Below are 26,617 nucleotides of genomic sequence, written 5' to 3'. Positions count from 1 at the left end.
AAGAATTTTTATTTTCACTTGTTTTTGTTTTAAAATCAAGTCTCACTAGGTTGCTAGAATCTCACTATGTTGTTCAGGCTGTCCTCACATCTGTGATAGGCCTCTTTAAACTTCACAAATACTGAGATTACAGGCATGTGCCACCACGCCCAGCTTTACATTACTCTCGACTGAAGTTGTGAGGAATAGTAATAGTCATTCACATATTTGCACTGATGTCAAAGCTAATGTAAAAACAGACATTCGTTCATCTATCTCTATTATAACCATTTTTAAATCCCCCCAAATGGCCCACATTAAAAACCAGAGAGGGTATAAATGCCAAAATGAGAAATATAGAGTACAGACTTATAATGCAGGTAAATCTTACCTAGGACCGGATAAGAAACAACTCTAAATCTATATTATAATGTTATATTCTAAGGCATAGATTCCCAAATTCATGGATGTAGTCATGGAGAGGGGGACTCTGGAAGATGCAAGAGGCAGAAGAGAAGCCTCAGGTGCAACTGGGGATAGGTAATAAACATAAGGGGGCAGAGGTGGAGGCAGTCTAGAAAACGCTGAGTATCTTTTTCTGAAAGGGTACAGGGTAAGCTAATAAATTTGGGAATTCATGCCTGGGACATACAAAATATAGATTGCAGCCCCACATGTTGGCATATCCTTGTAATCCCAATTCTTGGGAGGCTGAGACACCCGGATCACACGCTTATCGCTAGGCTTAGCATAGCAACTCAGTGAGACTCTGTTTCAAAAACTAAAAAAAATAATAAAATGAATAAATTAAGGGTAAGGGTATATCTCAGAGATACAATGCCTCTGGAATTAATGCCTCTGAAATCAATCCCTAACAACACACACACATGCACGTGCGCACACACACACACACATGCACACACACACACACACACACACACACACACACAGAGTAGGCTGCTAATCTTTCATTTGAACTAAACTACTCTGGAAATTGCCAGATTGTCATATATAAAAATCCAAAGTAGGTGAAGCAATGATGAACAACAAAGTAGGTTCACATTTCAGCCCTGGTTAAACTTAGACTCACAAAGGGACTCTCAATAAGTAATCCCTGCTTAAAATGCACAAGGATCTATCCCCAAAAGAAAAAAAAACAACAACAAAACAAACAAAAAAATAAAACAAAACAAAAAGTCCTCCTCGGCTTCTTTAATATCAGTAATAATTTACTGTGAACATTCTTTAAAATTACTTCAAGTTCTTGCATATTGATCTACTCCAATTAAACCCATGAGATTTAATTAAAGACAAATTGACTTAAGATAGTTATTGATGTCAAAACACCATTTGACAAGTTTAATCCCCATTTTTCCGCATTTACATATTTATATACAATTATAACTAGCATTTCTTCAATGCTTATTTTGTGATGAGTATGTATACTGTGTTTTATCTATTTTATTTCAATTAACTCTCAGATCCATCTTTATGAAATAACCATATTTAATGACTACATGTTGCATAAGAGCAAGGCATGAAGATTAAATAATTTATTCAAGATATCCTGAGAAGTAGTAGAGTTGTATCCATAGCTGCCTGAAGATTCCATGCTCTTAACTACCTCTATAAAATTTTCAAATACACACAAGGTGTTTCATTTGTGTGAATTATGATTTAATGTTTTACAAGTATTGATAATATTTCGCTTTCATTTTTCTTTTTTTTTTTTGTGGTACTGGAGATGGAACCCAGCCCTATTTTTCATTCTTTCTTTTTGGTGGTACTAGGGTTCCTGGAAGCCCTTCTACCTCTGGGCTAGACTCCCAGATCTATTTTTTTATATTTTTATATGGAAACAGGGTCTCTTATGCCAGCGCAGCTGGCTTTGAACCTGCACTATCCTCCTATCTCTGCTTCCCAAGCGCAGGGATTGCAAGCATGCCACCACGCCTGGCTTCATTCTTTTTTTGAAACCGGGTCTCACTGAGTTGCAAAGGGCCTCACTAAATAACTGAGGCTGTCCACGAACCACAATCCTCCTGTCTCAGGCTACCAAATGCTGGCATTACAAGTGTGCACCACCATTCCCAGCTTGCTTTCATTTTTTCTAAAGTGTCAACATTCTCACATAATTATAATTAAAAAAAAAGACTTGACTTCACAACTTAAAAGAAGGAAGATTTATTTTCTCACAGTTTTTTGGTGAGTCTCTTTTGCAAGGAAGATATTCATGTACTTATCAGAAACAAAAGATTAATTCTTATAGGCTGTGCCAAAAATGCCTCTTTTAGCTTCATTTTAGTATATCAAAAATAAAAGAGATAATTGTCTTCAATAAATCTGGCTGCAGTTCCTACAACAGTATATCTTTTGACTTTTAAGAGCAATTTCACATCAGTATTTGTTAGGATTTGATATTTGAATAACAGTAACAAATTTACCAACTGTCTTTCCAAGTGTATAAAAAGGCAACTGAATCTTTTATTAGAATGGTGTGGCAATTAAGGTGATTTGATCAAGAAAGTATGGCTGAGCCAGGTGTGGTGACCCATGCCTGTAATTCTAGTACATAGGAATCTGAGAGTAGGATTTTAGATTCAAGGCCAGCTTGAGTAACTTAGCAAGACTCTCAGCAACTTAATGAAATACTGGTTCAAAACAAAATATTAAAAAATAGGTATGGGGTAGCCAGGCATGGTGGCACACGCTCGTATCCCCAGCCTTCGGGAGGCTGAGACAGGAGGATCGTGGTTTGAGCACAGCCTCAGCTACTTAGTGGGGCCCTTTACAACTCAGCGAGACCCTGTTTCAAAATAAAGAATAAAAAAATAGAGCTAGGGATATAGCTCGGAGGTAGAATGCCCTTGGGTTCCATCCCTACTACCACAAAAAAAAAAAAAAATAGGGGTGAGGTATAGCTTAGAGGTGGATCAACCCTTGATTCAATCCCCAGTACCACATAAAGAAAGGATTGGCTGAATGTGAATATATGTGCCTTTACTGAATTGTACAATTAAAAATGGTTAAGATGATATACCTTATGTTATATATTTTTGCAAAGCTATCGTACATGATGTACATTCATACACAAATAAAAGTCAACCAATAAGCCAAACATGAGAATGAGGGAGGAAGGAAGGAATAGGGTAGGAATAAGAGGGCTGGCTAAACGAGTGATGTTTGTATGCATGTATGTCTTTATGCTCTTGTACTCCATTAAGATGTATGACTAAAATGCAACAATAGAAAACTAAAAAAATTAATAAGAAAAAATATAAATTTTGTCTGCAATGGTTATTTCATTTATAGGAATGTATTCTGCAACTCTATCACTCTAACATTTCCAGATCTTATCCATCTTGTCATCTTGTCTAAGTTTTATGGAACCTGATCATAAGAATATATATATATATATATATATATATATATGTTTAAATAATGCACAAACCAGTAGAATAAAAAGAAAATTAGCAATTAATTATCATTCATTTGTAAGACAAAATTGTGTGTGTGTGTGTGTGTGTGTGTGTGTGTGTGTGTGTTACTGAGGGCGGAACCCAGGGGCTTTTCTACCTCTGCACTACACTTCCAGACCTATTTTTATACTTTATTTGGAAACAGGGTCTCACTAAGTTGCTGAGAGCCCCACTAAGTAGCTGAGGCTGGCTTCGAACCTGTGTGATCCTCCTGTCTCAGCCTCCCAAGCACAGGGATTACAGTCGTGTGCCACCATATCCGGCATACAAAATTGTGATTGGTCTTCAGGCACATTTCATATTTCTAAAGAATTAGATAAAAATTATATATTTATATAATTTATTATTAAAGTATATAAATATATAATATTTATACAATATGAATGAATATTGTATATTATTTATAAATATATAATATTCATAATTATAAATATAATACTTATAATTTGATTTATAATTTATAATCTGAAGATATCAATATTATGAACTGTGATTGTTCTCCCAGACACAAAGCCTATTTAATCCAGAACATAGCTAATAAGTAATGCCAGGCTAAACTATACATCCTGGTAACTAGAAGTCTTATAGTGCTATAAGTAGAGGTTTTTTTAATTAAATAAAAGACTAGACTGGAGAAAAACTGCCAATTCTGATACTTTAATTCATCAACCAACTGCACCTCCATTCGCTGTATTATTTTTTCTCCTTATATCACAGAAACCCAGGGTCAATTTAGAAATGCAAGATAACAATTAAACATTTGCCCTCAGATATTTTAATTCATCAACCAACTGCACCTCCATTCGTTGTATTATTTTGTCTCCTTATATCACAGAAATGCAAGGTCGATTTAGAAATACAAGATAGCAATTAAACATTTGCCCTCTGATTACACTTGAATAATTGATTCTTTAAACTTAAAGATACATGTACTTAGTCTAATAGATTCACTTTTAAAGATGTTTGTAGTCCCTATCAATAAAAAATGGTTGAGAAATTCTTTTCTTGGTTGTAAGGATTGAACCAGGGCACTCTACTTCTAAGCTACACTTTTAGCTCTTTTATTTTGTATTTGTATTTTTAATTTTTTGTCGTGCTGGGGACTGAACTCAAGGGCATTCTACTTGAAGCTAAACCTTCAGCCTTATTTTATTTCTAAATTGAAACAAGGTCTCACTGAGTTGCTAAGGGCCTGGCTAAGTTTCTGAGGCTGCTCCCAATCCAGCAATCTCCTTCATCAACCTCTGAAGTATTGGGATTACAGGCATGAGCCACCAAGATCAGCTTACATTTTACTTTTGAAGCAGAGTCTTGCTGCTTTTATATGTGGCTTCCCTTGTGACAAAACCCTTTTTGTAAAAGGTAAAATCACCTTGCTGAGCCATTTTTGGACACATCTTTTTATGCAGAACCATGAAAATTTATTTCTATCACTGAAACAGGAGGTTAACAGGTTTGAGACCAGCCTCAGAAATTGAGCAAGACCTTCAACAACTGAGCAAGATGCTGTGTCAAAATAAAAAATAAGGTGCCATCTTGGCAGGCCTGCATAGGAACTGGTGATTGTTGAAACCCAGTGGCTCTCGGAAACCAACTCCAGAAAAGAAGCTAAATCTTGTCAAGCTACTGATTTCAGAGAACCAACACCCAAAACAAGTGCATTCTTCTCTCCATTCAGTTCAAGACTGCAACTCTTCAGCCTACTCAGCCAAATCATCCAGTGAATTACTGGGGCTGCAGCTAAACTTCTCAGAATCAAGAAAGTACCAATCCTTCCTACAGGGACCCAAGCAGCTAAATTCCACCTCATAAGGACTACTGTGAATCTTCAGACCAACCATGCAAACCACACAGAGAGGCCGGGCATGGTGGCATACACTTGTAATCCCCGCGCTTGGGAGGCAGAGACAGGAGGATCGCGCAGGTTCGAAGCCAGCCACGCTGGCTTAAGAGACCCTGTTTCCAAAAATAAAAAAAGTATAAAATAGGTCTGGGAGTGTAGCCCGGAGGTAGAAGGGCTTCCAGGAACCCCAGTACCACCAAAACACACACACACACACACACACACACACACACACACACACACACTGAACCCTAGTGGCACCAGCTGAAATCCTCAAGACTGAAAAGTTACAGATCCTTCCTAAACAAACCTAAGAGGTTACAACTGAGCTCACCAAGACCAGGAATTTGCAAAACATCCCAGTAGGAGCTTGCATGGATGCAGGGATTTTCCTGCCAAGTCCAACCCTGTGAGGTCTGTGAGTTTGCAGACTATTGCTGAGGAGGTAGGGATGGGGGCTACAGTTAGACACAGCACAAATATGAACTAGCAGACAGTCTCTAGAATCACTCATGCAGGGACCTAGAGTCAGCAGCATTCTGGCCCTTGTGAGGTCTCCAGTGATAACCTCAAGATTATTCTCAGGGGTGTCTGTGAGGCAAAATAATTCAGACAACTCTGCTGCAGGCTCAGAAGGCTATAAAACCTTGCCTCATGTTGTCTGGGTACCACATGTACTGAAGGTAAATGACAAGGTCAAATCAGCCACCCAGAGTAGTAGTATTGTCCCTAGAGCTAAATAACTCAGCCACCTGTGCCCCAGTCTCAGAACAGTACAATCTCTCCCCAGGCAGAATTTGGTCACTGAAAGCAGGGAGGCCAGGAGCAACAAGGTATCACACGATCAGAGCTGGCAGAACAACAATTGTGCTACTAAGTCAATTTGACTCAGATAGCCATACTACAGATTTGAAATGCTACAGTATCTCTGCTGGTATGGTTTGGGTCTGATAGTAAGCACAGAGAGGAGAGACTGACAGGGTTTCATGTGATTGCAACCAGCAAAATAGTGCTGGAGTCGATAGGGCATCAATATTCAGTCAGCTGGGCTATAGTCTCCAAAAAACATAATTTCTGTCCCTGCTGAGATCACGTCCTATGAACCAATCAGTGGATGCCAGTGGTGGGTAGGGTTTTCTTGTGATTGCAAACCATGTTATTATGGTAGTGTGGCTGGGGCACTATATCTCAGCCACCTGGGCTGAAGGCTCTGAAAATTATAGTCTCTTGCCCTGCTGAGTTTGGGTCCAAAAAGCATGAAGGCCTGCGGCCAATTAGAGAACATTGCTTGTCTGCACTGACTCAGAACTATATTCTATTAAAGTGGTTCTGCAGGACTAAGGCAAAAGTCTGATTATATGAGACAGAGTCACGGAGGCAAATATATATCCCCAGGATAATACTTACCTTTAAGGAACAAAAAATACACATAGAATTCCCATGCAAAATGGAAGAAGATGCTAAAATAACAGACACAAACATGATAATCCTGAAAACATGAGAATAAAGACTAATAAGGAAACAATCAACTTTCACAACTCAACAACATTGAAGACCACCAACATAAAGCTGCAGAAAATGCTGGAACAAGAAGTCAGAATTCTAATTTTCAGCACAATTAAAGACTTTAGAAATAAAAATCAGAGAAAGAGTACAGGATATAAAAGAACATATCAGTAAAGAAATTGAGATCCTTAAGAACCAAAAAATGACCCGCTGCAAAATGTAGCAAACAGTAAGTGAAATGAATATGTCAAAAGAAACAAGCTCTGGAAGACTAGATGATATAGAAAATTGAGACACATTCTTAGAAGACATCTCATTAAAACTGGCAACACAGTCAAGAATATAGAGAACACCATAAGACAACACAAAATATTCAAGATATATGCAATAATTTGAAACAATCTAATTTACAGATAATAGGTATTGAAGAAGAAATAGAAGCATAAACTAAGGGCATTAGAAACCTCTTCAGAGAAATAATATCAGAGAATTGCCCAAATATTTGGAAATGAAATTTTACATCCATATATAGGACACAGGCAGAACCCAAATAAGAAGAAATCAGAGAAGAACTTCGTACCACGTAATATTCAAACAGAGGTCAAAAAGATAATCATAAATGCATCAAGAGCAAAAGGATGGGTGGCATTCAGAGCTAAAACAATAACAATCACTCTGGACTTCTCAACTTATATCATGAAGGCCAGAAGGGCCTGGTATGATGTACTCCAGACCATGAAAAAATAATTTCCAACCAAGACTGCTATATCCAGGAAAGATATCTTTCAAAATGGTTGGAGAAATAAAAAATTTTTCAAGACAAGAGAAAACTAAAATAATTCATGACTACTATGCTGGCACTAGAGAAAAAAACACAAAGAAACACAGGAAAAATGTTATTCACAGAAACCAAAAAACAGTAAAATACCCAGGAATTAATCAAATCAAGGATATCAAAGACCTTTATAATGATAATTACAAAACACTAAAGAAAGAAATTCAAGATAATCTTAGAAGATGGAAGGATTTCCCATGCTCTTGGATAGGCAGAATAAATATTATCAAAATGACCATTCTACCATTCTATATACATAGCTAAAGCAGTCTCTATGAAAATATCAATGTCATTATTTCACAGACCTAGAAAATCAGTCCCAAGTTTTTATGGAGAAATAAAAGACAGAGAATGCCAAAGCAGTTCTCAAAAATAAGAGCCATCTTAGTCGCATCACAATACTTGACTTCAAAGTATAGTACAGAGCCATGCTAACAAAAACAGCATAGTATTTGCACAAAAAGACCAATGAAACAGAATAGAAGATACAGAAGCAAATCCACACACTTATAGCCAATTGATATTTAATTAAATTGCAAAAAACCTACCTTAGAGAAAAGACAGCCTTGTCAACAAATTGTGTTGGGAAAACTGGTTATTCATTTGCAGACAAATAGAATTAAATCCCAATCTCTTACCCTATGCAAGACTCAACATGAGATAGATCAAAGACCTGAAGATTAGATCAGATACTTTGACATTACTAGAAAAAGGCGTATGTCCAACACTCTAATATGTAAGCACAGGTAGAAATTTCCTCAATAAGACCCCCCAATGCTCAGTAAATTAAGACAAGAATTAATAAATGGGATGACATTAAACTAAAAATTTTCTTCTCATCAAAGGAAAACAAAAGTCTAAAAATAGAGCCTCATAATTGGAGATCTTTGTCAGCTATTCTTCTGATAGAGGACTAATATCTAAAAGACAATACTAGAAAAAAATAACCCAATCAGGAAATGGGCATTCCAACTAAATAGAAACTGCACAAAAGAGATAAAAATGACCAATAAATACATGTAAAAAAGTTCAACATCCTTAACAATTAGGAAGATGCAAATCAAAACTATGCTGAGATTCCATACAACCCCAATTAGAATGACAATCATCAAGAAGACAAACAACAAAAAATACTGGCAAGAATATAGGGAAACAGACACTCTTCTTCACCTTTGGTGGGACTGCAAATTAGTGTACCCACTGTGGAAATTCCTCAGAAAATTTGGAATGAATCAACCATATGATCCAGCTATTCCACTTCTAGATATCTTTCCAAAGTGACTGACATCATAATACTATAGTGATACGTGCATATCCATGTATATAGCAGCACTATTCACAATAGCCAAATTATGTAACCAACTTAGGTGTCCATCAACAGATGAATGAATTGTAGGATAGATGCACAATTTCTACACAGCAAGAAAAATTCTACTCAGCAATAAAGAAGAACAAAATTATGTCATTTGCAGGAAAATGGATGGACCTGGAGAGCATAATGATAAGTGAGATTAGCCAGTCATAAAAAGTTAAGAGTCATATGTTTTCTTTCATAGATAGAAGTTAAGGAATAATCAGGATACAGGAGGGAATTTATATAATGGAGGAAAAAATCCAGTGGAGCCAGAGACTTGGCTCATGGGTGATGCTGTTGGGGGGGGAGAATTAACATATGAGACACTTTCATTGATGTTTTGTATATATGTAATAATACAAATACTAAGCTCATCATGTTTGGGGAAGGGGAGGATATGGGATGGAGCACACGGAAAGCTCACTAAATACTGTGTGCATGCGTGTCACTATCACTCAAACTACATTATGATGTGAAGTTATAATACACTAATAATATATATATATATGTGTGTGTGTACACACACACACACACACACACATATATATATATATATATATATATATATATATATATATATATAGTGTCACTAAGTTGTCAAGGGTCTAATTAAGCTGATGAGTTTGGCCTTGAACTTGAAATCCCCCTGTCTCTTCTTCCCAAGTGCTAGCATAATAGGTGTGTGCCATCAAGACCATAAAATATTTTATTAATTAATTTAATTGAATTTTTCCTCTATGGTATTTCAGTAATAGATTTCAAGAAAACTGAAGAGTCAACCACCTAATTCAAGATTAATAAGAGTTATAAAATTGCAGATTCTTTTTGAGTGCCAATTTTTATAAAAATATTTTCCAAGTAATAACATTTCATAATCAACTGAATTCTTTTAGAAAGTTATAACACTGAGATGATTTTACAAAATCAAGCATTATTTTAAGTAGCCTCTTTCATTATTCACTATTTGTTCCAATTATATTCATTCTTCAACCAGCTAAAATGTTTCCTTGTTTGTGAAGCCCTTATCAAACATAAAATTTCTTTGTAGGTACTACATTTTCAATTCTGACCTATTCTATAGCTACTCATGTAGATATTTATTCCCCAAAACAATAATTGCTAGTATTTATTTAGTATATCCTGAATGTCAGGCACTATTCATATCACTTTATAGGCACTAGGTTTGAGTCCTCAAAACAAAGGCATCAGTCCAGCCTTATTTATTAGGTCCATTTTACAGATAAGAGAAAATAAGTAACCTGCAGTGGTTCATACACCTAGAAACAATCATAGCAGAGATTTGCACAAGTATCAATCTGACTACAGAACTCAGTGGTTTAAAAACTGCAGTGTATTATAGCCAGCTATGGTGGTGCATGCCTGTAATCCCAGTACTTGTGAGTCTGAAGCAGGCAGAACACAGATTTGAAACCAGTCTCAGCAACTTACCAAGACTCTCAGCAACCTAGTGAGACACTGTTTCAAAACCAAAAATGAAAAGGACTACAGGTGTAGCTCAGAGGTAGAATGATCCTGAATTCACACACACACACACACACACACACACACACACACACACACTGCACTATAATCAACTACCTACTACCCATTCTGCCCCCTCTGTATTCATAGGGGACTCAGTCTTACTCACTTTTGTATGAACAGCTTCTGAAATTGTGCCTCATACATTTTTAAATGCTTAATATGTGTTGACTATTTTCCAAACTTACTTTGGCCTAGATAAGAATTTTTCAGACTCTAGTGAAAAATCTGTTTCTGTTAATAAGAATGAACTACTAGAAAATGGGATAAAAATAAGTTCTATAAAATATAAGCCCATCCTTATTATTATATTTAGCAGAATGCTGATCACTATAAAAATTTCCAGTCTCTGTATTAATCAGCAGTTTATTTACCAGCACAGATGGGCCACAACTTAAGTATCACTGACCAAGATAACTATGAAGCATTTCACACTGTCAAAACATGATATATTAGGATATTATAGATCTTTTGTGCAGAAGGCACAGCAATGTATGAACTCTTTAGACAATTTATTGGAGAAAACTTAACATCCAAATAATATTTTAAAATAAAATCATAAACATCTTTCTCTGTTAATAACCTTGATTTTGATGTACTATCTCTTTTTTATTTTTGCTTCTTGATGAAAGATTCTCAGTCTTTAAGACTACATCCTAAATTTTAATTAAAGTTTCAAGTATTGATTTGCCATAGGAGTAAAAGAGTTTCTTAGTAATTAAATTCTAAAAATAAAAGGTCAGGTCTGTCATTGACTCATTACAGATCTTTAAGAAACTCACTTTATCTTTCTACTTAAGTATAGGATATTTAAGTATGTCATCTACTCACTTCCTAGATTTATTTCTCTATAGGACAGGCTGTGTATGAGTCACAGAAACATGATTAATGCAAGTAATTTCTTTTACCCAAGTAGCTTCATGATGTTATAGCTAAAATTCCCCTAGTTATTCATGCATTCATTATTACATTCATTCAAAAAGCCACACTTGAACTCCCACTATGTGCAAGTCTTGCTACATATCTTGATTCTTTCCTGAGAATAGCATCGATATTGCAATTCCACAACTAAGCCATCCAGCAGAATCTTGGAAATTTCTTGGAAATTTTTAATTAAATGTAGCATCGGTGAGCAGGGGCTGCTTTAGGATTAACTGTTTTCTCCAATATCAGTAGTTAAATGGACAAGTATCCCTTCAGCTACTCCAAAAGACTGTGAAACCAATAGTTATCATCAATTTCAAAATAAGTAAAAAGAAAATATTTTATTATATTCTATGCTTCCATTTGTTAACTTTAAGAAATGCTCTCTAGGGCTGGGCTGTAGCTCTGTGGTAGAGTGCTTGCCTGGCATATATGAAGCTCTAGATTCAATTCCCATGTCTACAAAGGAAAAAAAAATGATATATCAAACTAGAGTGTCTAGAATTAAAATGAAATGTGTGCTACAAATATATCTGATTTTTATTATTTTGATCTAAGATTCCATTTTAATTTTTTATTTTTTAGGATTTCATTTTAAATAGAAATGTAGTGTTTAAGGTGTGTGAGTAGGCTAGAAAGTAAACAGAATACTTACCTGGAAGCTGTAGATATTGCCAGATAAAGGTATGTTTTTATTAGTGATATAAAAGACAAGTTCCTTTAAAAAGTGAAAGATCTCTTAGCTCCACAGATGCATAGCTAGCCATCTACTATTTGAACTAACAAAAGGGATTATCCAATAGATTCCCACAGTTAAAAAGCTAAGAAACATCATAATATGGTACAGAAATGGCATAATAAAAGGGCATTTTGTGCCCCTTAATTTTACTTTTTTGGATTAAGGATTATCATATCTAATGCACATGAATTATGAAATTTATCAACCAATGTAATTGAAACTCATCATGGACTTAGGCTAGAATATTCTTAAATTCTAATGACTTGATTTTTTTAGTTCACTTCAAATACACAAAATAGCTTTAGAGCATATTTTTGGTATCACAACAATATCATTTATCTATACAGAACATCTTTCTGAACCTAGATATTCTACACAGATTTCCTTCTTCCACAATTTAGATGTTTTTTGGTTTTGTTTTTTAGTGTGTGTGTGTGTGTGTGTGTGTGTGTGTGTGTGTGTGTGTGTGTGTTTTGGTGGTAGGAGAAATGAGTATATAAACAGAATATGTTTGGGGGCTAGTGGTGTAGCTCAGTGGTATAGCACATGCTTGTCACATATGAGGCCCTGGGTTCATACCCTTGCATTACATAAAAATAATACCTTTTAATTATAGTTTTAGAAATTAATTTTCATTTGAATATAAAAAATGTTTTCCTGAACAGGAATCATATACAAGCTTAGTGCAAAAATAATTTTCTTGAAAAAGCATAATCATTTCTTTAAGATAGCTTATACTAGGAAGGTAGGATATGAGAAATATATTGGCCTGCTGATTTCTGCACTGTAACTTTGGTTTAATATTATCTGCAGTGCCAGAGAATGATGCACCTCTCTAATTGCATATAGAAATGATTCCAGACAAGAATAGTTGTTCCTCTGTCTCTTCTGCCATAAGGTGGTGTCAACTTGACATTTAATAACAATGCCTACTATTTTCTGATAGTCTCAGAAACAATGTTACACAGTCCCAGCTGTCTGACCCAACCACAGTTAATTAACAAACATTGTTCTATCTATGCTGTTAGACAACAATAGAAAAATAGCAAGCAGTGTTTTGAATGAAATAGAAACCAATTTGAAACCTGGGGAAGAAATTCATATTTACCAAGCTTTAAAAAAGGTAACAAAATATAATAGAAATAAAAAGCATATTTTCAAGTTTCTAAATAGAAATGTAACCTTGCATGCTTATCTCAAAAAGTACTAATAGCTATTGACATATGCTATGATGACATATGTATATATACTGCAATAAAATTTATCATTATAACAAAAATGTAACATTTCATACATAACTTTTTATATATCAATTATTGGTGTGGATGGGAGGTGTTTTATTAAAAAAATGTCCAAAGAAGAAGTCCATTAAATATAATAAAAATCTATCTTTGAAATATCAGTAAATGTGGACTTATGGACTTTAGAAATAATACATTATTGAAAAGGAGCAAAATTACTTCTATAATGGATTCAATATACCACTGATAAAAGCAACAATCATTAAGACTGGATACTTTATAGTCTTAGGCTATAAATAGTGTACAGTCTCACAGTTCTCCTAATAGAGTCTTAATTACTTTTCACATCATATGATTGCTTTTTATCTGTGCCCACACATGCACATGAGCACGTGCACACACACATACACACACACTCACACAAATCAATGATGATATTGACCATTCTGAGGACCAATAATCTTTCAAGTATAAACTGATTCATGTGCAATTCATTTCTCAGTGATAAATGCTCAAATGAGTGCAGATGTTTCAGGCCTCATCTTTCAAATAATTGGACAATGGAATAAAATGAATGAAATAGAAATCTTCCCATAAGTAACATTCTAGCCATGACTGCTTTAAGCTTAACATAATGGTGCAATCAGTGAATAAATGCACAATGACTAAAAATTATTTTTGATATTTAAATATTAGTAGGTGGGCGTAATGGTACATGATTCATATTCCAGTATTTGTGAAACCAAGACAGGAAGATTGCGGATTTGAGGCCTAACTTAGCAATTTAGTAAGACCCTGTTTCAAAATAAACAATAAAAAGGGCTGGGAGCATAGCTCAGAGGTAGAAAGACCCTAGATTCAATCCTCAATACCAAAGATAGCACTTAGTTAATGTGTTGTTTTATTACTATCATAATATAAAATAGACATTATTCTCCACACTTAACAGGTGAAGGAACTAAAGCTGAGAAAGTTTGGAGCTTCACCAAAAAGATAAAATTTTAATGTTTCAAACTTATTTTTATTTAGTTAGTTTTTGCAGTACTGGGGATGGAACCCAGGGGCATTCTACCTACAAGCCACAGCTCTAATTTTATTCTTTATTTAGAAACAGGGTCTCACTGAGTTGCAAAAGGCCTCACTGAGTAGTAGCTGAGGCTGTCCGCAAACCTTGATCTTCCTGTCTCAGCCTCCCAAATGCTGGGATTACAAGCGTGTGCCACTACACCTGATTCAAACTTATTTTTAAATCTATGAGTTGAATGTTACTTCAATTATTTTATCTATTTTAATTATGTGTTCAAATATCTCCATTATCTTTCTGCTTCAGTCCTTAGGTGACCCAAATATTAGTGCTCAATTTCTTAATAGAGTATTTTTATCCTAAGTAATTTTCAAATTAATACAAGTAGAAAATATTTTAAGTAGTGTATATGCTCTTCTATTACAACTACATTCAAAATAATTATACTTCCAGTAATAGAAATTTTAACACATAAACATCGGATTTATATATTTTAAAGAATATTATTGCAAATTTTAAATGGTAAAATGCACCTAAAGTCCTATGCTAAAATAATCTAAATGAAGAATAAATTATTTAGTGAGTATTGGTAACCTATCTCCATACAAAATAGAGGTAGTTCTTTTTTCATTACCTTTTGCAGTTCAAAAGAAATAAGATTATCACATCATAGCCACCAGTGGATACTTGTAATCCCAACCCAAAAGAAAAGATCCTACATTTAAAGAAAGTTAAGCTTTAGGAGATTTTCAAAGGAAGCAAATAGATGTGACAACACTGTTTTCACTGTGTTTTATTCTTTCAGGACTCAACACAGACCTGCCACCAATCTATACTGAGAAGTCTCCAAAGATTCAAGTGCTCAAAGAAAAGAAGCCACTTGAAATATATTTTTAAAGGGCTCTGGACAATGCCTTGAATTAGAAGAATTAACTATAAATTGTTTCATTCAATTCCATACATTTCTTAACTTTTTTTTACCTGTCTTTCATAAAGGTTAATGACAATAAACCTAAGACAATTTAAAGCAAAAAAATACATCTTTCACAAATTAAGGTACAATTATCCAGTCCCAAGATAGAATTTTTGCTTTCAACCTAGAACATTTTCATCTATAAATACTAATCCCAGCCACTGTACAATGACATTTATTATTCATAGCAAATTCTTTTAGAACTTAGAGTAAGCTAAAAGCATCAGTTTTTTGGAAATTAAATCGATTTTTTCTTCTTTATAAGCTTCTGGAAAGCCTACAACACTTTTTTAAAGTATTTCATTACTTTTTTCTAATATACAATATACAATAGGGGATGGCTTGTCTAAACCTTAATGCAAAAGCATTTAGAAGTTAATACTATTCATTTTAAGGTGTGAGCTCACTCATGCTTACGAGTTGAATATTAAACAAACAGAATTGTCATCACTGGGTAATTTCATTGATAGATAACAAAAACATAGCACAGCATATTTTATATGGTTTACTAAAGAAGTAATAAATCTTTTTTTTAGCAGAAAGTTCATCAATACAAGAATAGTTAATGTTAAACTTATTTATATGGTGTGCCATCTAATTACTTAGCACAGGAATGCTACTGTGTTTAGACACACTAATTTGTCAGAATGATTCACTCCTGCAAAGAGAATTGACTCAGGTAGCCCCATGATAAATTCTCAGAATTTTCATTATAAAATGAGGGATCCATATTGACTCTGCGCCCCCCTCTTCCCCAATATAGGCAAGGTAATTGAGATGTAGCAATTTAACCTCAACAGGGAGCCCATAAACTTGGTGACAAATTGACACTTGCAGTATTGCGACTAAGTGACTAACTCTATTAGAAGTAGCAAGAAATACGAGAAAAGCATAAAGTGATATCCTTCTAGGAGATGCAATTTCCTAGATTTCCAGTGGAAAATGAGATTCAATCTCTAAAAGAAATGACTAGATCAAAGACGTATCCAGATACTTACGCCACAATCCCTGAGAGATCGAACATTTCCGCTGTTAGATAGGAGAGATAACTATACAAAAAAACGAAGAGGGGCTCAATGACCCGGATGGTCTTGGTAAACCGAGTGGTAAAAGCAGCAAACATGCCAAACAGGAATCCAATGAAAACTCCTCCTACTCCAACTAAAAAGAACTTTCCTATTGCAGCCAAAATGTCCAAGAGTGTGATAGATGGCATTTCATTGAAAGACTTGAACAGCTTATAGAGTACCTGCATAAGAAAGGTTATAGCAACTGTATTAATCAGAAAAAATTCCAAATTGTGTCCCATCTACTCTTAACTGTGTGGGTTCCTCAACACTGAAGTTCTCTAACTCCTTCCCCCCCTCAACATAAGTCCTTAGCAAGCTTCCCCATATCAATAGATATTTCTACAAGTCATCATCAAACTATGCATGACTGTATTGGAAAATTTTCTAATATTCTAGGAAGGAAAGTATTATGGTTAAGATATTCTTATTTGGCGTGATTAGAAAGATCAGGCCTCCATAAGGTTTATCTCAGTTTTCAATTAGTAAACAGATAGATGAGTAACACAGTAGCATGAAAGTGTCATTTCCTAGGATATATTAGTAACTGTTAGATCATACCTCATCAATTCATAAACTTACTTCTGATTTTGCTCATTTGTGACCTAAATTAGAATTTATCTCCTAATCTAAATTCCAGGATTGAGTTTAAAGTAACCTAGAAAGTCCACCCATGAGATACTTACGACAGTAACAGCATCATTAAGAAGAGATTCTCCAAATACCAAAATATGAAGCTTCTCATTCACATGTATTTCTTCAAAGACAGAGAGTACAGCCACGGGATCTACAGCAGCAATCAAACTACCAAACCAAAGATTGTGAAGCAGTGACACGTCTTGAAGGTTGAAGTACTTCACCTGACATAGTCCATAGAGAGAAAGACCTATTCCAAATGCATTCCACATGGTACCGACTACAGCATACAAGAGAATCGTCCCTATGTTCTCAAAAAAGGGCCGACTGGGCATAAAATATCCTGCTTCAAGAACTATAGGTGGAAGTAAGTACAGGAAAAATATGTCACTGTTCATTACGGGTGGGGATTTGTCATTTAAACTGTAAATTAATCCTCCCATAATGAGACCTATAAATATCAAGAGGCAGCTTTCAGGTACAACTGCAGGCATCTTATTGTAGAGGTGAAATCCTGCAAGAGAGACAAACACGAAAACATTACAACATCTTCATTATCAGTCTTCTCCATATATCATCATTCTTATCAAGCCTCATGATTTCAGGAAAATGGCTTCTCAGTCACTTCACATTTCCCATTTTATTTATATATTTTGTGAGTCTGGGGATCCCCTGCCCTATTTTTTAGTTTTTATTTTGAAACAGGGTCTCACTAAGTTGCGGAGGGCCTCACACGGTAGCTGAGGCTGTCCGCGAACCTCGATCCTCCAGTCTTAGCCTCCCAAGCGCGGGGATTACAAGCGTGAGCCATCACGCCCGGCTACGTTTTCCATTTTAATAATGACTTAAAATGCAGAAGCACAAATGGAGGTATTTGTCTCTATATAAGAAAAATACTTATTAATAGAAGTATCCACAGTTAAAAAAAAGATGTTTCATGTGCCCACTGAATCACTTTCAACTGTGGGTGTATATTTTAAAATGAAAGCAATGTATTTATCAGCTGAAAATATTCCTATGTTCCCACAATTACAGTGATATACATCAGTTGCCTAAAGAGTCCATAGCTTAATGTGAATGAGACATAACTCAAACAGACATAATTCAAATGTTGTCAATGAGTAATAAGAGCTGAAATGACCTTTAGTAATCATAACTAATTTTCATTGATAAATAATCATAATTAATTGTTTTTAAGGACATTCAGGCCAAAGGAGAAAGATGACTTTTCATGGTTACACAATAAGTATGTGACATAAATGGAATGAAAACCCAGCCAGGTTGCCTTCTAGCCCAATGGTCTCTTGGACAATTTGAGAGATCTATGTTTATGTTCATTCATGCTACTGGATCATCAAAATGCAATTTCAAGTATAAAATTTGTTTTCTTTCTATGAATAACATGAGTCTTTTCTCTCACATGAGAAATACAGCCACATCTAGCAGCCTACATGGCAGATATTCTGGGTTTCATCCTGTATTCTTTTATCTTTTACTTAGGTAATATTGCCATAACCAAATATATAAAGTTTCCAATTATCATAACATTTCTGTGCTGTAGAAATGATCTTAAAGTTCATCTGAGTAATCCATCCCCTTATTTGTTACTCTCGTCCCTACCTGAAATCTCTTTCTGATATACCAGTGAATTTGACTACAAATTTCTCATGATAGAAGCTAATTTTTACATTTATCCCTTAGCACAATGCTGATAAATAAAAATAGGTAAACATATACTTTCTGAATAAATAATAAATACATTTTAGAAAATAAAGTCAGCTGCTTCTGAGCAATATGTTATTTCTCAATGTTTACAAGAGTACTTTTATGTGTGTTCTCCCATTTGATTTCCTCATCTCACCAACACAGCAAGGTAAATTCTATTATTTCCATTTAAAACCAGCAAAATGAAGCACAAGGAAGTATTTCACCCATTCAATGCACACTCATTGTCTACCATACAGTATGCAGTTGTTCCCAAATTTACAAAAATATTAAATAGCACAAAGTAATCTATTTTTTCTACTATGCTATACTTCTTTCCCCTTTATACTCCACAGAACCATTTCTTTCCTCTAGTTATTCAAATAACTTGAAAATGAAGATGAAGTCTTAGTTCCATAGCCCTTGGGCCCAACAACATAATACTCCACACATAAAATATGCTCAGGAAAGATTTGCTAGATTAATGCATTAGTGGGATAAAGTTTGACATCTCTGACTTCATTTTGTTTCTGTCTTCAAATTCATGCTTAGCTCTGCTCACAAGCATGTTAATCATTTGAGGAGTGTTTATCAGGGACATTCTACTGTCAGTTTTCCAGAACCCTCGAGTGGTGCCTAGAAGTTTCCAGTTATTGCCCTACCCTTTCCAGGAATGGCGGAGCCTTGCAGATAGACCACCCATTGCTGAGACTGCCCAAAAGTAGGAGAGATCATGTCATGGGAACTAAATTGTCCCCTTATAGAATCAGAGGTTGATAGAGCAACAAGTAGAAATTTCCCCCTCAAGTGATAAGGACTTATCCACAGCTGCCTTGTAGAACCACAACTGAAATAATGATCAACCAAAGGACAGTTTCACTGAGACTGATGAATTATTCATACCATTTGCCTCTGCCCCAATTCTTCCTTAATTTAAACTAATGTTCCTATCAATATTCCAAAGACAGGGTTGAGTCACTTCATCTCACCTTGCCTTCCCACTACTGACATATTGATTACCCTTCCTTTCCTGATTTCCACCATTACTTCTTTCATTTAATTTTTGAGGTGAGTGGCTAGGCCTGATTTTTGTGGGCCCTCAGAATCAAGCCTCTGCCCTAGGACCCTGGTAACACTGTTAGGTAGTCTCATTTTCCCAGTGCTACTGACACTAACATTTAATTAGACTATTTATTGCAATCAGTATATCTAGTACTGAAAGATATATAAAAGATCCTTAACTATTCACACATAACTATTCTCACCTAAGACAACATATATTTCTGATCAATGAGACAGAAGGCCAACATTATAGTTCAAATATTTGAATGCTACAAAGTATCTTCTCTTCCTAGACCAAAGATAAATGGAAATGGATGAGAATTAGGGGGTTGGGTAAGAGTTATCTTTAAGGCATTTCCTAACTCTGACAATCTATCATGATGTGAATCTATGGAGTTTGCATATGCCATAATTAATATATTTTGTTAATGCTAAAACCATGATATGCATAAAGTTGCCTAAAATTTGGAATGCAAAACATGATTTGTTTTAATACTAAAACATTCACTTTGAAATAATTAAATTCTGCAGAGTTTGTTGCCATATTTTTCCAGCATTGTTTTTGGTTCTGGGCCTACAAAAATAATGGTCACTCGATAATGACAACTTTGAACTTTTAAAAGACTCTTGTAATTTTATTATCATCAAGGTAAAAACCAAATAAATTATAAATGAATATAAATAAAATTATTAATTCTCCTCAGGAGATCTATAAAACTAGTAATTGAGGACATTTATGTAAGCTAAATAGGTAAATAGCCTTTCTGATCTGCTTGCTGTGTTTACTCTTATCTTTGTCATTAAATGTTGAATGGGGCAAAAAGGAATTTCTATTTTAAAGGGAGAATAGACTAACTGGCAAGTATTACAGGCTTCCTGTGAAGTAAATAGGCTACCTAAAGGATAAGGTAAATCAGTATCTAGAATCAATCTAGTTACATTTACCTAGTCTACCTTTTAATGTTAAGCCTTCTCCTCCCCATCTCTTGAACAACTGCAACCCCTTGCATTCTGAATCGTATTGGGCCTGTTCCCACTTTCTGCTGGGAAACCACTGGTATCTGAATATAATCACAGGCAAGCGATTATTGAGCTATAAAGAAAAAGTGTTTCTGGAAGACAGCAGGAGGCAAATGTCCCAGTTTCCTTTTCTCTAATATCTTAAACAAACAAGTGCCTTTCTTAACATCTAGAAAATGCTAAGATTCCCCTTTAGATGACTCTGTAGAAGATAACTGAGAAACCCTCACTTACCTATCTTTGCCAGAGAGGCCAACATAATCCAGAGGGTGATCTCAAAAGGGACCTGCACGTGCTGGTAATCCAAAGAAAAGAGGAGTGTTTGAGCAGACATCACCGAGCCATTATGCAGCGTTCCTTCTGGTCCACATCTGCCATTGTCTGTCCGCAGATCCTGGTGGAGCTGCATAGTATCCCCAGAAGTTCCCAGGAACTGGGAGCAGAGGTTCCCCAGCAGCAGAGGCAACAGAATCCCTAGCTCGTAAGCCATCACCAATTCTGCAAGCTTTGTTGTTGAGACAGTTTAATATCCTCCCCAGACTCAGCAGCTCTCAAACGCGGTTTGCTGTCTGTAACCTTCAGACTTGCTGGCTAGCACTTAGTAGATCAGTGAACACTCCCTCTGCTCCCTGGAGTCTCTTCAGAGAAGTGAATAGAGTTTTATACCCTGGAATGAGATTGGAGCCAGGAGCCAGCAAAGGGAGGGAGCTGGGAGAAATTATTGATTGACATGGAAAAATATTTTAGCCCTAGTCCTAACTTTCAATCAAGGAAAACCACTGATAACTGGATTCTGGCCACCAAGCAATCTATTCTGACACTGTGGGAATTACTCATTCCCTATAGATATGGGTAAAAGTGTTCAAGAAGAATTTCTAAAACTCTCAAAGACAGTCAAGGCCTCTGTGCACAAGAACCCTAACTATGATGCATTTGGCAGAGAAGATTCAGAAGTGAAGTTCCTTGTTTTCACGGATAGTAAAGGTTGAAAAACATAAATCAGTTGCCACTGAAAATTCTAGGAAGAAAATTTTTCCTTTATTCTGAATATAAGGCATAGTAGTTAGGAGCAGAGCAATGATATTAGTTAACCATAATTTTTTATCATCCATGAGATGTCCTTTGATAGTTTATTTTAAAGAGTTCAAGAAAGTTTTATGCCTGTATTTCAAATCCATGAACATTATACTTATTTTATTTTTGTATCAAGTTGCTCAGGTTTCACAATTATAGACATAAACTGATTTGATGAATAGAAAGCCTAATGAGATTTTTCCAGTAAGACTGAAATCTAGAATAGTTGCAACTCCTTCTGTGTCATCATGACCTTTTCATTTTCCCTGATTTATTGAGATATAACTGACAAATAAAATTATTCGTATTCATAGTGTACTATGTGGCATTTTCATACTTCTATATGTTGGTAAGTGACTCCCACAATAAGCTAATTAACATATGCATACATGTAAATTATATGGCATGCTGACAGAGCTAGTAGATTTTGCTGGATACTCATATATTAACACTAGAGCTGTGTATTTATCATGTAATTTATGAAGTAGTCTATTAATACAATATCTTCTTTTAATCTTCTAAAATTAAATAGATCAAAATGTCTCAAGGTAAAGACATTTAAAATAAAGCAATGCTTGCAGGAGATACTCAGTGAAAGAAAAAAATCATAGTTGGTGATGAGTATACTTAGAAAGCAAAATGTGCTTTGAGCATTATAGTAAATGTAAATATTTGTGATACCAGGAAAACTATACTTTTTTGTTTTCTGTGTGATCGGAATACTGCCAAATTATTCAGTAAACATGAGGAAATGTTTTCTTCATAATCTCTTGATATTTAATAAGGTACACCCTTTCTAATAATAGAAAAAATAGAGAAACAAAGACAAACAGAGGAAGAGAGGGAGAGAGGGAAAGAGAAGGGAAGGGAGAGAGAGACGTAAAAAGGACCAAAATAAGTATTTCATCACAAAACAGAATAGTCAATATGGTTGCCTATTCACAGAGAACATGAGTAATTAAAACATTGGAGCCTTAGGCTATTACATAAATCAATGACCTATTTTTTTTCTTAGCTGCCTAAACACCATCCAACCTAACAGCTAATGATAAATCAATGACCCACTTTTCATCAAAAAGAGAAAATTTGGAGACACAGACCTACCAATGCATGTGGTTTTGATTTGTCAACAAGAAGTCTTTCTTTAAGAAATCTGTAGTTTTTAATTGAGGTGCTTTTGAAAACTTGAGAACCTAAAACTTAATTTCCATAGAAAATTCTCCATTTGTAATTTCACTTACCATCAACCTCTACCAAACATTTAGCTCTTCTTTTTGCTTTTAAAACAGAGACTGCTAATTTGACACTAATCACTATATTCTTAGTAATTATACTACAAGTTTCCATTACACAAAAATTTTGAGTAATCATTACAATAGGTATGAAATATACAAAATTGATGTACTTCATTATCTAGGTCTAATGTATGTCCAAGTCATATAATATTACTTAGGGTCATTGAAAAGTCACCCATGAACAGAAAAATACTTCACCATTCTTTTCTTTTTATTAATTTATAGCTCATATTCAATAAAATGTAAAATTTTAAGTATGCAGGTTGATGCATTTTTGGCAATTTATATACACCTTTGTAATTATCACCCAAAAGAACACATGGTACCTTTCTTTCACACTACTTTTTTGAGGATCAACACAGGTAACCAGTGATCTTTATGGTTGAATAAAACTCCATTTTGTATATGCACTATATTCATATATTTATATTATCTTTATCCATTCATTGTTGATGAATATAAAAATTGATTTCATAATTTGACTATTGTAAATTGTACTGCTATAAGCATGAGTATGCATGTCTTTCTATAATTTACTGACTTTAATTCTTTGATGGAAATTAGAGAAGTATAGCTAGATCATGTGGTGGTTCCATTTTGACACTTTTGAAGAATCTTCAAGCCCATTTTCATAGTAGTTGTATTATTAATTTATATTTTTAAAAATAGTGTATATGTGTTCATTTTCTCTGCTTCCTCACCACCATTTATTATTTGTATTTTTAATCTTTTTTTATTGGTTCATTGTAGTCATACAACTTAATAGTCACAAGATAGTAGAGGCATACATGCACACATCACCCAATTCCCACCCCATTACCTCCCTCTCCCTCCTTCTCATGTTTGGCTTAGTGATTGACTTTGATATGTTTGTGAATGTACATTAGAGAATTTTTCTCTTTCCCCTCCCATCCCCTCATTTAGATCACCTTATTTGCTCATCTATGGTTTCTCCTTTGTCTAGAGTTCCTCCTATAACCCTTTTCCCTCCTAGCTTCTGCATATTAGGGAGAGCATCCAATTTCTTACTTTTTGTGACTGAATAATTTCACTTAGCATAATGTTCTCCAGTTCCATCTATTTCCCTGTAAATCATGTAATTTTGTTCTTTATGACTGAGTAAAATTCCATTGTGTACATATCCCATAATTTTGTAATATATTATTCAATTCATGGACATCTGGTTTGATGATTGCCATTCTGACTGGGACAAAATGGAATCTCAGTGTAATAATGATTTCTGATCTTGAGCATTTTTTCATATATCTGTTCGTTTGTATTTTTCTTTTGAGAAATATCTTTTTAGTTCATTTGTCCTTTTAGTTTTGAATCATTGTTTTATGGTGTTAAATTTTTGATAGTTCTTTATATATTCTGAATATTCTCTGTCAGAAGAAACTTTTCTGCCCTTTTATAGGCTCACCTTCTTAACTATTCCCTTTGCTCTACAGAAACACTTTAATACAATGCCATCCATTTATTAATTATTGGTATTATTTCATGAGCTTTAGGAGTCCTACTGAGGAAGTCATGGACTATGCCCACATGTTGAAGTGTTCCTTATATGTTTTTTTCTATAGTTACAAACTATAGTTTCAAATTTTGGTACATTTTGAGTTGACTTTATGAAGGATGAGAGATAGGGATCTGATTCCTTTCTTCTTCATATGACTATCATTTTTAGCACCATTTTTTACAAAGGCTCTATCTTCTCTAAAGTACATTTTTGTAACCTTGGTCAAGAATCAGAAGACTGTATTAGTGTGTATTTGTCTGTCTTCTATTCTATTCCATTGGTCTATTTTACTATTTTATGTAAGAACCATGGTATTTTTTCATGACACTGGAGAATGAGCTCAGGGGTTTTCTACTATTGAACTACACCTCCACCTCTATTTTATTTTTATAAATAGAGTTAAGTTCATTTGAAGTATAGTATAGTTTAATTCTATAGTTACTTTGTTAATTTTTTTGACTGAATGAGCTATCTACAAGTGAGACTGGCATAATAAGGTCACCCACTATTTTTTAGTGAGTCCTCTCTATCCTTTTATGTGAAGTAGTGTTGGTTTTATAAAGTGGGTGCACCAGCCCAGCCAAGTGTGGTTGCGCATTCCGTTAATCTCATTGCATGGGAAGCTGAGGTGGAAGGATTGTAGGTTCAAGCCTGTCTCAAAAACTAAGCAAGACCCTGTTTCAAAACAAAAAATAAAATGGGGCTAAGTATATAGTTTAGAGGTAGAAAACCCATGAGTTCACTACCCAGTACCACAAAAAATAAAAATAAAAAATAAAGTTGGGTGCACAGACATTGAGGGTAAATATAGTGTAGCGGTAGATTAGAGGTAGAATACCCCTTGCGTTCAATCCCCAGTATCACAAAAAATAAAAGTAAAAATAAAGTTGGGTGCACAGACATTGAGGGTAAATAGAGATGTATAGATATATATTTGTTGCTTTTTTTATGAAGTATACTCAACTTCTTTGTGTCTCTAGACTAGTTTTAAACCAAAGTCTACTTTTTTAGATCAGAGCATAACTACAGAGAGAGAAGGGAATTTTTCTGCTAATATTTTATTGGATAAGTTTCCTGGGCCATTAACCTTTTTCTCTACTACTTCCTTTAAGGCCTGTGAGTCTTAAATTTGGTATTTTAGTGTTGCTCTAGAGCTCTTGTATAGTTTTTTGTCTCACTTTTTTAATTGTTTCTGTCTACAAGTTCTAGTTTATTCGCCTTGTCTTTATGTCCTGATATTCTTTCTTCCATTTGATCTACTCTACTGGTGGGACTCTCCACTAAAATTATATGTCTTATTAAAATTTTCATTTCCAAGATGTTACTTTGGTTCTTTGTCAAAATATCTCTCTTTATTGAAATTTTATATCCTATATATTTCTCCTAAGTTCTTTCCTTATTCTTCAAATTTATCAGTCATTAAAAAATAATTTTTGAATTATTCAACCAGCATTTTTTCTACTAAGATAACTATAGACTTACTTATTGAGGAGTTATGAATTGTTGTAGGTTTGTTATTATGTTATTTTCTTGTGTATCTAGAATGAGATTTCTGAATCTTTTGGAATTGGTACCTCTTTCAATGTTATGAGAAAGTATTTTATATTAGCTGCCTTTTTTCTTAAAATGTGACCTGACTTAAGAATATATCTCTGCATCAAAGCACCCACCAATGTGTTTAGATGCTATGTTTAATAACCAGTGATGCTTTAAGTGTAGCAGGGATTACTTGAAACTATACTTTTTACTAATACATAATAAATTATATTAAAAATATTCTTAGCCAGGCGTGGTGGTGCACATT

The 26,617-nt window shown here is 34.6% G+C and overlaps 1 protein-coding gene across 1 annotated transcript in view; it reads right to left on the bottom strand.

The window, feature by feature from the left end:
* LOC308279056 (sodium/hydrogen exchanger 2-like) overlaps positions 1-21,418 on the bottom strand; it is a gene marked incomplete at both ends in the record, with an annotated part of 86,924 nt that extends 65,506 nt beyond the window's left edge. The window contains 3 exons of the mRNA XM_080719019.1: positions 16,438-16,688; positions 17,193-17,656; positions 21,163-21,418. Of these exons, the coding sequence (XP_080575145.1) occupies positions 16,438-16,688; positions 17,193-17,656; positions 21,163-21,418 (971 nt within the window). The remainder of the gene's footprint in view (positions 1-16,437; positions 16,689-17,192; positions 17,657-21,162) is intronic.
* Between the last annotated feature and the right edge of the window lie 5,199 nt (positions 21,419-26,617).

The sequence above is a fragment of the Muscardinus avellanarius genome (assembly GCF_963383645.1).
Source record: "Muscardinus avellanarius genome assembly, chromosome: X".
Lineage (NCBI taxonomy): Eukaryota > Metazoa > Chordata > Mammalia > Rodentia > Gliridae > Muscardinus > Muscardinus avellanarius.
Note: the sequence above shows the minus strand (reverse complement) of the source record. Positions and strands in the feature narration are given on the sequence as shown.